Here is a 14,734-nt window from a genome sequence, read left to right on the forward strand (position 1 = left end):
ATGGAAACTGCTTCTGCTATTAGCAGCTGTTCAGGAGGGTGAGATACGGGCGTTGTTGCGTATTGTTCAATTCGGCTTTGCGTCGAGGATTTCCTCAGCTTATCTTTCCCCATTTTTTTCATCGAACAGCCCGTTGATGCCGGGGGCGCACGCCCTTTTCAGGCAGGGAAGGCAGTTGCAGCTGCGAGGGTCAGCTATCTTTAAGGGGCGGGGGACTCCTGCCTCTGGGTCCTCTTGCCCCGTGCTTATCAGCTTATGGATCTGATTTCGGTGGGGCTGGAGTGCATACTCGCTGGTCAGTGCAGGAGGGGCGCTGTCAGGGCTGTTGGCAGTACTGAGCATATAGGTATATCCTTTCTGAAGGTGGCAACCAGTTCGCTTCGTCCCAGAGCGAGGCGCTGCCTCAGTTTGGATACTTGCACTTGTGTTGTGGAGATGCTGATAGAGGTAGTTTCAGATGTTAGAGCTTTGTGTACAGGGCGGCAGCCGGGAGATGTTGTCTACGACTATTCTAAAGGGGGGGGCCGAGGGCAGCGATCATAATCCCCAGTTCCAGGACGCAGCCACCCTCCTCTCCTTACCGTGACGTTGACATACAGTGCAGCGGGGGTTGCCGTCTCAGGGACGCGGAGGGGTCCGCAGGCGCTCTACGCGAAGCGGAGCGCCCACATTGTTGCTGACAGTTTAAACTCTGTTGGTGTATTGCAGCGGTGTCTCAGAGAGCAAGCCCAACGGGTACAGGACCTCAGGGGTGTGTTGGCGGAGTCCGGCCGTGTCCCGTAAGTCACAGAGGCCAGACTGACATCGCACTCCCATACGCCCCCTGGCGGGGACCATCTCGGCGCACTCCGGCCTCGGATGGCAGCCAGGGGGGGAGACCGGCTATGCAGCACTGCTCTGGGTGATAAGAACGCCGGCATCTCCTCGAATTCCAGGCACCAACAGCGTCGGGGTCTCGCAGTAAGGGGCGATCCCCGTCTATCCAGGCTTGGTCTGCGACACCTTCTATCACCGCTGGCGTTTCGTTAGTGTGCCGTATTTCCTTCGTACTTCGCTCTCAGCGAGCCTGCGGCGGCCATCTTGGGTGCTGAGCGCGGCTCTGAGTCCGTGTTTACGGATCGCCATATCTTCAGGATCTTTCGCCGATTCCGCTCCGCTCATGCAGGGATCGATGCCGCCTGTGTTCGGACAGTTATATGAGCGGTTTTGAACAGTCCGCAGCAGCTATTTTCACAGGATTTAGCTCAGGATCTGGCTGGCGGCTCAAGAGCAATGGCGGATCACGTCCTCATCGTACGGCAGTTTGCCACGCCCCCACATGCAACATTCTTATAACGCGTCCAGTGATATGCACTCAAGCAGCCATTCAAAATATACCCTCATGTAGAGGCAGAAGAAGGATACATCCAGGAAGGATGTCCACTGCCAAGATGCCAGAATGCTACTATGGGTAATATGGACGAATGCCAAGTAAAGTTTCATGACAACAGAATGATGTCATAAGAAGATGTATAAACCTATGGCGAAACGATATGAAAATACTTAAGATTGACAATATAACTGAAGCATGAAGAGAAACATGTGCCTAAAGATGAAGTTATCAAGAATATAAGAAGATGAAGTAGCGTGTTGACCAATAACTGTAAATACGCTGTGTAAGGAAGGCATGATATCATTAGTAAGACAGAGACAAGTGACCACAATTCAAGGGTGTTTATTGAACTTCAACAAGTATAAGATATACGCCTATCTAACCCTAATTCTATAGGTGGGAGCAAGCTACAATCATCAAATAATAGAAAACGCGGCCCTAGCTGTGTTGTGTCAAAATTAAGATGGCCTATACTAAAAAAAAACTATTGCCAAACCTAACTATGTAACAAAAAGGTGTGTGGGACATTGCAACGTATAAGTGTTCAGGAAAGAATAAGTCAGAATAACTGAGTAAATGTGTTCCCCTTCCCCACGTTTTCAGGCATGGGACAAGGCGTCTCATTGGAGCTCGGAACACACTTTTGAGCCTCTGGCTACAGTTCAAGTCAATGGTGCTTACAACGGGTCTTCCTTTGTTAGGTCCGGACCTTCTTCAATTATTCACTTACATCAACGACTTTTGATTGTGCGAGGGAGGTTTGACTCAGACCCTCACATGACCACTTTGACTTTATTCCTGACTTTGCAATGGTTTCTGGTATCTGTAGTTCTCATACAAAGTTCACTTTCACTTTGGTTCCTCTCAACCGGGGTTACAGTATTCAACTTTCACAATTTCTCTGGCTTCCCTTAGTCGGGCGTGAGCCTTTTAACATTACCTCTCTCTCTCTCTCTCTCTCTCTCTCTCTCACTCTCTCTCTCACTCTCTCTCTCTCTTTCTCTCTCTCTCACTCTCTCTGTCTCTCTCTCTCGCTTTCTCTTTCTCTCTCTCCCTCTTCCTCGTCTCAATGTTTGTAGAAGAATCCAGTGTGGAGGGATTGTGGGACTTGTAGTTTTTCTGATTAATTAGGGAAAAACTGTGTGGGGTTTTGTCCAAATAAGCAGGGTGAGTGTGTGATGGTAAATAAATGTATTTGTGTGGTTTCACAGAAAGGTACTGGGGCATAATGGAACTGGTTTGACAATATTCTATATCAACTGAATTTTTACATGTTGGAATTAGGGAGGGGTTAATGGGACAGGATTTAGAGTAACCTATAAAGGTGGAAGAAGTGTCAGAAAAAGAGGTATATACACAATGTTTAGGGCAGCCATTGGAAGAAAATGCACAACAGCCTGTGTTAAGAATAAACCCTGCTAAAAAGACGAGCCTAGGATTGCAACGTGAAGAAGTGATGAAGAAGCTATTTTCATGTGCCAAGTGTTGAGCAATCATGAGGCCAACATCCTATGTGAAGAGGAGTGAGCAAGCCTCTAAAGGCCAGGAAGGGTAATGGCACCCTGTTTAATCAAATCAAATAGTAGTAAATGAGAGGCTTAAATGGACAAAATCGTGGTCTCCTAACACGTGACTCAGAAGTCAAAAACGAGGGCTATTCATTAAAAGCCCAGATGGAGATAGCGGTCTGCTCATACTCCCTTGAATGTTCCAAGGCAGTGAGCAGACTACAAGGTCAACTACAAACTTGGCTAAGGATCACGTCGATGACATACGATGGAATAATTAGGAAAACTAGAAATTAATTGAAGCATCTCGAGCACCTAGGTTTCATTTTCACTTAAACAAGACGAAAGTCCAAGGTCGGAGAGGGTTACCCACCAGTCATAAAGCCTGCCACGCACTTTTACATACAATGTTGGATTTATCAATCTGGTGCCATATTCTCTGCTATTTCGTATGTAGAAGTAGCTCAGGGCGTGTCCTACAGAAAAGGGGCAGCCAATGAGATATTAACTCATATATAATTCTATAAGTAGACATATTCCCCATATCCAATCCCTCCCGTTAATAGGTTTTGCAAATGCCACATAGGATGACATCATAAATGACGAATGCAAAAGTATATAAACTCTGTACAAACAAGATAAAGGGCCTCATCACGAGTGTGGCGGTAACCCTTAAATGCGAAGGTAACGCTATTATCGCTACATTTAAGAGTCTGCCAAATCACAGGCTAGTGGATTTACCCAAAGCTCTGAGCTGGGGCAAATCCAACACGATTTTGCCGATTTCCAGCGCTATTACTGCCGGCGGTAATACCGCCAGCGGTAATAGCGCTGAACATTCTCCATTGGGCCCAATGGGGAATGGGAAATTCCTGAATGTGCCCAATGGGGAATTGGGACTTACCGTTCCACCAACCCTGTGATCCGGCGCTAACAGCGGCGGGGGGTTTGACAGTAGGGCTAATAGCCTGAGCGGTATTACCGCCGGGGTTAGCTCCCAACTCGTGATGAGGCCCAAAGTGTGAATACGCATGCATCTATTTTGATAGCTGTTACATCTCCCTGCTTTCTTACATTGGGATTGATTAAAGCAGTATTTTACCATCTTCCTTGGGTCTGTCCGGTTATTTGGTCTAAGATATTAACTGGTAATTCCATCTAGCGCATAGAAGGCGCTTCAAAGTGCCAGAGCACAGGTCCAGTATCAAGCAGCACCTCACAGTGAAGACTCCACCTAAGCTAGATTACACATAGAGTGAAAAGATTGCATATAGAGAAAATCCTGCCCTCGGCATAGATCGTTTATACACAAACCACCTATCTCTGCCCGGGCCACTATCTCTCTCTCTCAGACAGATAGAAATACATACACACACACACACCTCACAAACAGACACACACAAACACACACACACAAACTCAGCTCTATCTATAAAACCAATCCTGCCCTAGGCAGAGCTCCCTTAAGCAGACACTGCTCTGTTTATAGAATCAACCACATTCTATCTAGAGCTGCCGAGCACACTACTCCAGCTATACAACTAACCACACTCATAGAAGGGGAAATCCTGCCCTGGCCTATCAACAGAATTGACCCCGCCCATGGCAGCTCTCACTCACAGCTATTGCTATTACTTTACCAAAAACCCAGGTCCTACCCCTGGTAGTGTGAGCACAGTGTGGTGTAGTGCAACTATTGAATGTTTAGTTGGGCCCACTGTAACACACTGAAGTACAGTGCAGTATAGGATGGTGCAGTGGGATATAGTGTGCTGCAGTGTTGTGCAATGTGAGGCAGTGTGGGGCACTAGTGTTCAGCGTGGTTGTGGTGCAGTGCTATGAAGTCTTTTCAAGTGTAGTTGTGGTTCAGCGTGGTCCAGGGTTGGGATGCATGGTTCTGAAGCAGTGGCATTTGACCTCTCTATGCCACAGGCTGCCATGTCTGCATCACTGCCTCTTCAGCTTCCACCATTAAGCGCTTCTTTATGTGAGGGCGGCGAGGGGCACATGACATCACCTCTAGGGAGTTTTGATCCGTTTCTAATAATACTTAATGTCTGTAAAATAAATAGCTTAATTCCAGGTAAGTAGAGATAATGTTCTTTTATGAAACTTTCATTACTTGTAATTGGTGTTGGGCAGGGCTGAGCAGGAAGAAAGGCTTTCTTCAACCTTTGATGTGTATACATGAGGGCGGCAAGGGGGCTTCATTGTCTGAGAAGCGACTGGGCCAGTGCCTGGGTGGGACTAACTAGTCACCCCCCTCCTTGGACACTCAGGCACATCAATGCAACAAACACAACTTCCCCCACAGCACAAAACAAGAAGGGAAGAAGACTCGACAACCAAATCAAAGATCAGGCACCTCATTGCTTTTTGGAAGTTTGTCAGATATGTTGGAGACGCAAGGAACGACATAATACAACCGCATACTACAGTTTATGATTGATAACCTTTAAAAAATAACTTAGCAAAAAGAGACCAGCAGAAGTAACCGTGAAATACAAGATGTGATCGCAAAAAGAAAATACCAGGAAGAGAATGTAGGAAAAGCAAAGGACAGCCTCGAAAGAATCCATATCAATCACTGCCACACTGGCTACCTTACACGGTACATATACCACCTGTGTTCACTCTCCCTGGGTGGCCAAGAGAGGTGGCAGAGCTGGCTGAACAATCATAAGGTCAACCCCCTACCTGCTCTCAACCATCTGCCATTCTCCCCCACTCACCTTCGAACCCACTGAAACCCAACTGCTAGTGTCCACCCCCTCACTATGCTCGTAATCTACTGGCCCACTGGCCCCTTTAACTCTTTCTTTCCCTGATCTGACCAACCTCTTGACTCTCTTCTCATCAAGTCAACCTCCTGGAAATGTCTGGCGCTAACTCACTCAACATCCCTCTGTTCCCTCATCCGGTAATGAGTGAAAAAGTATTTTTAATTTTCTCGATAATGAAAAAGACAGATTTATTTATTTAGATTTGAAGAGCGGACTGCAGTCCGTAGGCATCGAGGCGCTATAAGACTACCCTGAGAACGCTCAGAGCGGTCTTTCTAAATCTTAACTGTCACTCCCTGCCGCACACCGTGCAGGCAAAGGCTGACAGGCTGACCGAGTTGAGCAAGGAAAGACGGTTTCAAGTAAGTGTGTGTTTGCGTGTGTGTATGAAAGGGGACAGTGTTTGTGGTGGGGAGGGGCCTGGAGAGAAGGAGTGGGTCTGCGTGTGTGTGTTTGTGTGCATAATCACCTGGAATCATCCCCCATCCACAGCCAACTTACCCATACTCAAGAAACCATTCTTGGCTTTGTCTTCCTGTCATCCTCACTATTAACCCTTTCCCATTTCACCACTCTCTCCCTCATCTCACTTGAATCTCTTTCTTTCTCCTTCCCTCTCCCTACCCCACCTCTTCTTTTTCTGAAAGGAAGTGTAACCCTGGCTCCCTGCCTGGCTGAGGTCAGATCGTCCCTAGCTCTTCCTCCTCCTAATGCCTGCTCTAATGAGCAGGCATTTAGTTGGCTCTTATCAGCACAGTCTTAGCATTGTCTCAATTCCAGCAGATAAATATAGTGACTACCTTAGAAGCATGCATGATATTTTCAGGCCCCATTCTGCACATTATTACTACTCAGCAGTAATTGCGTTTCTAATGCCAATGTTTTTCCTATCACAGCGTCCATTGTGATAATATACAGTGCCACACTATTTCACATACTCATTACTTCTCATGGCACACTACATATGATGGAGAGTACCCCTGCTGTGGTTCAATGATTCATTCCAGAGGTATGTATTGCCGCATGCAAACATGTCCTTGTTGTTTATCCAAGAATCTAGCAGAGCAAGCACTGTTTCTGGAGGACATTTGAAAGTAGAATAAGCCGTTTGAGCCAAGTCACACATGCCAAGGTGCCTCACCATAGCCATCACTGGAAGCTCGCCTCCAGTTATGGGTCACATGATCAAAGCACTGTGAATATGCAAAGGAGCTCAAATGCAAGCCTTTACCTCCCGAACATTGTCTTTGGCTTAACGGGCAGTGCTTCTTTGTACATAGCTTCCTCAACCCAAGACACACAATTCTCAAGGAAGCTTAATTTAAAAGATTTGGGAACAACAGAGCACACAAACACCCATATAATGCACTGTTTATCATGTATGTTCAAACTATGTTGTAGAGAAACAAGGGGGTAGGGGGTCGGGGGTTGAGGCGCGCACTCTAGTTCCCAGTGTTCAATACCTGCTGCATTTCAAGTTGCTGTTCTCCTCCAAGCGCTTTCATGTCTCTAAGAATCTCCAGGGAGGCTGTCTTTTGATGTGTTACAGATTAGTCTCAATTGGTCTCAAGGAATTCTGGTAGATGTAGTCTATTTTGGTAACGAGGAACCAGCTCGCCTCCAAAAGTCCAATTGTTTCCTGGTGGGGCCAGGAGGAAAAACCAATGATGTGGCTCTCCTAGCTAGGGCATGGTGACCCCGGTGCTGCTGCCTCTAACCGCTGCCTCTAAAGCCCAGGACTTCTGAACCAATATAAAGATAAACAGAGGGGGGCTGCGGCGCGCAGTCTAGTTCCCAGTGTTGAATACCTGCTGCATTTCAAGTTGCTGTTCTCCTCCAAACGCTTTCATGTCTCGAACAATCTTCAGGCAGGCTGTCTTTTGATGTGTTACAGATTAGTCTCAATTGGTCTCAAGGAATTCTGGTAGCTGTAGTCTATTTTGGTAACCAGGAACCAACTCCCCTCCAAAAGTACAATTTTTTCCTGGTGGGGTGAGGGGGGAAAACCAATGATGTGGCCCTCCTAGGTAGGGCATGGTGACCCCAGTGCCGCTGCCTCTAACAGCTGCCTCGAAAGCCTGGGACTTCTGAAACAATATGTAGAGAAACAGGGCGGGTGTGAGGCGCGCACTCTAGTTCCCAGTGTTGAATACCTGCTGCATTTCAAGTTGCTGTTCTCCAAGCGCTTTCATGTCTCGAACAATCTTCAGGGAGGCTGTCTTTTGATGTGTTACAGATTAGTCTCAATTGGTCTCAAGGAATTCTGGTAGCTGTAGTCTATTTTGGTAACCAGGAACCAACTCCCCTCCAAAAGCACCATTTTTTACTGGTGGGGGGAGGAGGGAAACCAATGATGTGGCTCTTCTAAGTAGGGCATGGTGACCCCGGTGCCGCTGCTTCTAACCGCTGCCTCTAAAGCCTGGGACTTCTGAACCAATATGTAGAGAAACAGAGGGGGGGGGGTGAGGAGCGCACTCTAGTTCCCAGTGTTGAATACCTGCTGCATTTCAAGTTGCTGTTCTCCTCCAAGCGCTTTCATGTCTCTAACAATCTTCAGGGAGGTTGTCTTTTGATGTGTTACAGATTAGTCTCATTTGGTCTCAAGGAATTCTGGTAGCTGTAGTCTATTTTGGTAACCAGGAGCCAACTCCCCCCCAAAAGCACAATCTTTTCCTGGTGGGGGGAGGGGGGAAAACCAATGATGTGGCTCTCCTAGGTAGGCCATGGTGACCCTGGTGCCGCTGCCTCTAACCGCTGCCTCTAAAGCCCGGGACTTCTGAACCAATATGTAGAGAAACAGAGGGGGGGTGAGGCGCGCACTCTAGTTCCCAGTGTTGAATACCTCATGCATTTCAAGTTGATGTTCTCCTCCAAGCGCTTTCATGTCTCTAACAATCTTCAGATAGGCTGTCTTTTGATGTGTTACAGACTAGTCTCAATTGGTCTCAAGGAATTCTGGTAGTTTTAGTCTATTTTGGTAACCAGGAACCAACTCTCCCCCAAAAGCACAATTTTTTCCTGGTGGCGGGAGGGGGAAAAACCAATGATGTGGCTCTCGTAGGTAGGGCATTGTGACCCTGGTGCCGCTGCCTCTAACCGCTGTCTCTAAAGCCAACTATGGAATGCAGATCTCTCAGATATGATATGATATGATGATATGATATGGAATTTATAAAGCATATCCTAAAGCACTAGGAGGCCCTGTACTATTTGTATGTACCTGCGTTTTATGTAGTATGAACCTTGCATGGGAGCAACAGAGTGCTGAACATGCGTTAGCGATTGGAAGTTGGGTACATTTACATGGGAAGTATATAGCGGTGATAATTCGGAGACAGTGGATCCTGAGTCACACCTATGAATTCTCTAAAATGCAGGGTTTTAAGTTCTTTTCTGAACTGCGGGCGCTTTGGAGTGCCCCTGATCACAACTTGGATAGCATTCCAGTATGCTGGGGCATAGCAGGAGGACTTTTATTGGCCTTCCCCCTGCGCTCCAGTTTTATTTCAAGCCTTGTCATGGTCTGGCTTCTGCGCGAGTATGTGACACCAGAGCTGGTATGTTTGGCAGCAAGGTAGGCAGGCATTCAGATAGTGTTTGCCTTGTATGTGATACAGGTGATTTTGAATTAAATCCTGGTGTGTGTGTATAAGTACTCAAGGTGGGTCATGCAAAATGGGGGGTGATGTGGTCACAATTCTTGGAACGAGGCGTGCCGCAGCATGACAACCGCCGTGAGAGGGGCCAAGTGTATGACAGGATGCCCAGTGAGAAGGCAGTTACTCCATCAAAGGGTCTGTACCATGGTCCACAAGTCCTATTGTAAGAAGAAGGGCTTCACCTGGCAAAGCAGTGTGAGCTGATACCAAGCGGCCCGAGTCCTTTTGTTAATATGCTGTAGGAACAAGATGTTACTATCTAAGACAGGGTTCTGCAACCTGTTGCTGTCCAGATATTTTGGACTGCAATTACCATGATTCTGACCATTGACTATGCTGGCTAGGGCTGATGGGGGTTGTGGTACAAAACATCTGGAGAGCCAAAGTTTGCAGATCCCTGGTCTATGAGGAACCCAATGAATTCGGCCAGGGGACGAGCTCAGAAGTGGACACATCCAAGAGCATGTCATTCAGTGACAGCAGTGTCACGTAGGTGCTATACAAGTATCATTTGACCCCACATAGTGTGGTTGTATTAGATTCATTAGTGAGACCTTTATGATATAGGCCATTTTAAGATGGAAAAGCCATTAAAGCTTCGCCCTTCACTCAGTAATGGTCTGAATCAGCTGACCAGTAGTTGTATAATGGTTTCTCCAAGGCTGCAACACTATTTGAATGGAGAATATGTGGTTGCATAGGATCGCATAATCCCATAGCACATTTTACCACTGTCCCAAATGTGCTTTTTAATGTACAACGCTGAACCCTACCCTAAACACACACTTCCCCTGAATGGAGGTAGCGTTCCTTCTACACTTTCTGTTTGAGTAACAGTAGAGTTGCTTAAAATCCTTACATTTTTTATTTTTTATTTTTATTCATAAGCATTGGTTTATCACAAACCTTTTAACTGATTCAATACATAAAACAACAATTTAAAATCAACAACTTAAAATCAGTCAAACACCAGATCAGTCATTACAATTCATTAGCACAGTTGCCTCCTCTGAAAATCCTACCATTTTTGGTTCAGTGACACCGTCGGCAGCACACCCACTCTGAAAATTGTTCCAGCACCACGGCCCAAGATGGCAAAGAGGAATTTGAAAGTGAACATCACCAAGGTGTTCAAGCTGCCTTGACCCTGGTGTCAGGGCAAGGGCCCCTTTTCTTTGACAACTTCCGGGGGGCGGCCACAGGATTTGCCACACAGCCAAATCCACCTTTTTTAAGGGATGCCTCTTCTCATAAGTACTCATTTTAGGGTTGTCTTTACACATGCTCTGCGCTATGGCACTCACCTCTCTAGGAAATCTCTGCGCATAGTTTTGCACTTTCTGACACTCACCCGTCCTTCGACTCGATGTTTAAGTAGTCTTTCTCGGTCGTTCGGTTTATGAAGCGAAGGCAAGTGAGTGTTGAGAACTCCTCCATGGCTGCAGCCAGCAGCGCCTTCTCCAAGGAATCTGCAACAGGCACAACCAGACGGTCACAGATACGTTAAGGGAAAGAATGAGCCATTACAGATAGAGTCGCTTAGAAAGGGAAAGACAAACTCACACCTAGGGTTACAGAAATAGTCACAGAAAGATCCAGAAAGAGACTGAGTCACAAGGAGAGGGTTCATCAGGAACCTACACAGGCACACAGAGAGTAAAAAGTAGGTTGCAGAACAGATCTCAGAGACAGTCATGAAAAGAGAGAAAGGGACAAAGAGAAAGACGGGCGAGGAAAAAACAGAGACGGGCAGAGAGTCACATAGAGATTTTCAAAGATGGTCATATAGAGAGGAGCAGAGACCGTCACACTTTCACAGAGAAAGTCACAAGAAAGCCAGCGAGAGAACCATAAAGAGGGTCACCTTCAGGTAAGGAAGAGGTTCGTTCACACGATTCTACACATTCTCTTATGAAGACCTCAGCGGCCTCCCGACTTTTCAAACAACTCAAGACACACTGCATCAATACTAGCTAGAAAAATAATAAACCCCACCGTGGCATCTATGTCAAGAAGAATGAGAGGAAAATAATTTCAAAGGCTCTCTCTATCGCACATGTCCCTCTTTCTCTCCCTCTGTATATATATGTATATTATAGTGCAGCGGTCGCAGCACTATAAGTAAGATGTGTAACATGAGACATAGGAAATCCCAAAATTCTATTGCTAACAACTTTTGACTTGCCTGACAGATTTGGCAGACATTTTTCAAACAAACCGTTTGTCATGACCCCCCCCCCTCCCACCCTGACTGAAAAGTATGGGAAAGATGAAAATGGTATTAAGAAAGCAAAAAACCCTTGTTTTTTTACCTGCTCCCATTGATTTTCCTTTAGAGCAAATGTAATTAAGCAGGAGCGCAAAAAACGCTGGGAGGAATTGGAGCAAATAAGTAAACAACTTGGGCATGAAGGTTTGGGGTTATTCCATCCATTCGTTTTAAAAATATTTGATGGGGGGGGTGCCCCCTTCTCCCAAAAATATAGCTATATCGCCCATGGTGCTTTGCAGCAGAGAGGCTTTTCAGAAACAAAAATCTGCCATTTGTTTTTGCTCGATGCAAGCGATTACCGTGGTAATACTGGAAAAGTAGAAGAAGAGGCAAAAATGATTAAATCGCATCAGGGTAGAGATGGGGAGGGGGAAAGAAGACATCATGTGGAAGTTTGGGAGTTGTGGGCAGTCTGGGCAGCCAGTTACAGTTTGGACATTTTCCCATTATCACGGTAAAACCGAGGGAATCCCGCGAGATAACCGTGGCTACAATGGAAGATGCAATCGGGAATGAAAACTGTGTCACATGAATCAAAGTGTGATGGGCTAAGGGCAGAGGGCTAGGGAGGAAAAAAGCATCTGAGGGGAGTGGGGGACCGTGGAAAGAGGAGGGTGTCACTTGGTGAGTGCCTGTGAGGGCAGGGAAGAGTTTACACATTATCACAGTATACCATGGTAATACTGTGGGCATGAGTAGTTCTTTGCTGCCGCATGTGCAGTTTGTTGACATTATCAGGGTAATATTGGGGGAATCCCATGTGAATCGGAAAACAGTTAATACAGAAAATGTTTACACCAACAGTGATCACATCTACTAGGCAGGGGATAATGGGTCTCTGTGCCACTGCCTATGACCGCAAAGAAAGCTATTGGTGCAACATGTACAGTGGCTACGGACAAAGGGCATAGCTAGTGGACCCCAAAGAAACCTTTTGGTGGAATACATACGGATGTGGCCACTGACCATGATTAGGGCTTGAAAGAAACCAAGTGTTTTGAAATAAACAGTGGGCCTGGCCAAAGGCCATGTTCACTGGCCAGGGTCGAAGGCCATGGCTAGTGTGCCCCAATGAAACCTATTGTCTAACCCTTGGTGGTCGTGCAGATTAGTCCTACCACCTCCGACCCCAAGCACCACCCAGGCAGGAAATAATAACACAGCCCGTGCAGCGCTTGAAACCACAGGTGGAGAACGTCGTCTTATCAGGAACCAGAAACGCCAAAGACCCCCTGACCACTGTAAGGCAACGGAGGGTTAATCAACACAGGGAATGGACAACAAAGCCTTTATGATAGAATAGCAGAAAAGGGGCTTACCCGAAAGTGAAGGAGAGGGTGGCCTGAGATGTGTGGTGGAGTAGTGGGGGTACAGCAGGCACTGGTCGATTGTGTCTCTGACAGGACTCGTGATGTAAAACTCCGAGGCAAATACGTGGGACAATCCGTGAGCAGTCCAATAGGCAGTTCCGGGGTCAATAACCAAAGTTCAGTGTTCAAGGGAATATCCGTAGGCAGTCCAGTGAGCAATTCCGAGTCAAGAAACCAGTAGCAAACAAACAGCGTGATATCCGGGATAAAGAATGAGGCAATCCGTGTACAGTTCCGTGATCAAGTAGTCGTGGTAGCAAAATCCAAAAAAACGCCAAAGCAGTCCGTGAAGGAAGCAGCTGTGAAGCGGTGCTTCCGTGTTTCTCTGCTCCCTTTAGCTTGTGTGGAAGGTCACGTGATCACATCACGGGAGGGGAACGTGAGTAGTCTGTGTCACGTGACCCGTGATGATGACGAAGGCCGTTGTGGATGCCTTGTCACGTGACGTGCGGTTCTGTGTGTGCCCAATCGGCAGCGCCAGTTGTGTGAAAACCTCCATGGGAGGTGCCAGTGAAGGAAAGGGCGAAGATCCCTCGGGCCGTGATGTACGGGTCTCCTCTGTTTGGCAGGAGACCCTCGCCGCTCGCCTGCAGGGACACGTAGGCCACGTGAGTCTTGATGGTGGCGAATGTTGGGAGACACGACAGAGCCCCCCCCTAACGGCCCACGACCCCGTGGGCTGGATGGATGATCACGATGGAACTGGCCAACCAACTGGGGGGCCCGGACATCCCTGGAGGGCACCCAGGAACGTTCCTCAGGGCCGTAACCCAACCAGTCCACGAGATAGTGCAAGCGACCCCGAATATGGCGGGAACCCAAGATAGCACTGACCTCATAGATGTCAGGAGAGGACAAGGAGACAGGGGCAGGAGGGGCAGTGAGACGGGTAGGACCTAGACAGGGTTTGAGCAAGGAGGTATGAAAAACCGGATGGATACGCCAGGTGGCAGGAACAGACAACCGTAGAGCCACAGGGTTCAGGACTTTAACTATACGGTAGGGACCCACAAACCGGGGAAGCAACTTGCGGCAGCCAGGGATGTGTAGGTGGCGGGAGGACAACCACACTCGATCCCCCACCCGATATTCGGGAGCCGCCACCCGTTTTTTGTCAGCTGCGGACTTCATGGAGACCTGGGCTTCGCGCAAGTGGACTAGGGTTTGCGCATGGACCGAGACTAGATCACGGGCACAGGTATTGGCAGCAGGAGTAGTGGATGAAGTGAAATCAGGAAATGGAAGGGTGCGGGGATGCTGGCCGTACATGGAATAAAAGGGAGAAAAGCCAGTGGAGGAGTGCAGGGAGTTGTTATAGGCAAATTCCGCCAGGTGTAGTAAGTTAAGCCACGTGTCTTGGTACTGGAGAGTTAAACAGCGCAGGTACTGTTCGAGGGCTTGGTTCACCCTCTCAGTTTGCCCATCTGTTTGCGGGTGATAGGCTGAGGAAAAGCGGGCATCAATGCCGAGTAGCTTGGTCAAGGTTGTCCAGAAACGGGAAGTAAACTGAGTCCCACGATCTGATATAATGATCTGTGGCAGACCGAAGAGACAAAACACAGACTTGAAAAACAACTGGGCCAGGGTAGGAGCGGAGGGTATCCCTGTACAAGGTACAAAGCGTGCCATCTTGGTATAGGAGTCTACCACTACCCAGATGGTGTCGAAACCTTGCCTGCGTGGCAGGTCCGTGATGAGGTCCATCGAGATAGTGTGCCAGGGTCTGGGGGGAATCGGTAATGGCTGGAGTAACCCCAGTGGGCGACCCCT

The 14,734-nt window shown here is 47.6% G+C and overlaps 1 protein-coding gene across 1 annotated transcript in view; it reads right to left on the reverse strand.

Annotated features, from left to right (window-relative positions):
* LOC138504979 (embryonic protein UVS.2-like) overlaps positions 1–14,734 on the reverse strand; it is a 381,283-nt gene that overhangs the window by 270,295 nt on the left and 96,254 nt on the right. The window contains exon 3 of the mRNA XM_069625347.1: positions 10,674–10,791. Within this exon, the coding sequence (XP_069481448.1) occupies positions 10,674–10,791 (118 nt within the window). The remainder of the gene's footprint in view (positions 1–10,673; positions 10,792–14,734) is intronic.

This window comes from Ambystoma mexicanum, chromosome 11, assembly GCF_040938575.1.
Source record: "Ambystoma mexicanum isolate Mex_15411 chromosome 11, UKY_AmexF1_1, whole genome shotgun sequence".
Lineage (NCBI taxonomy): Eukaryota > Metazoa > Chordata > Amphibia > Caudata > Ambystomatidae > Ambystoma > Ambystoma mexicanum.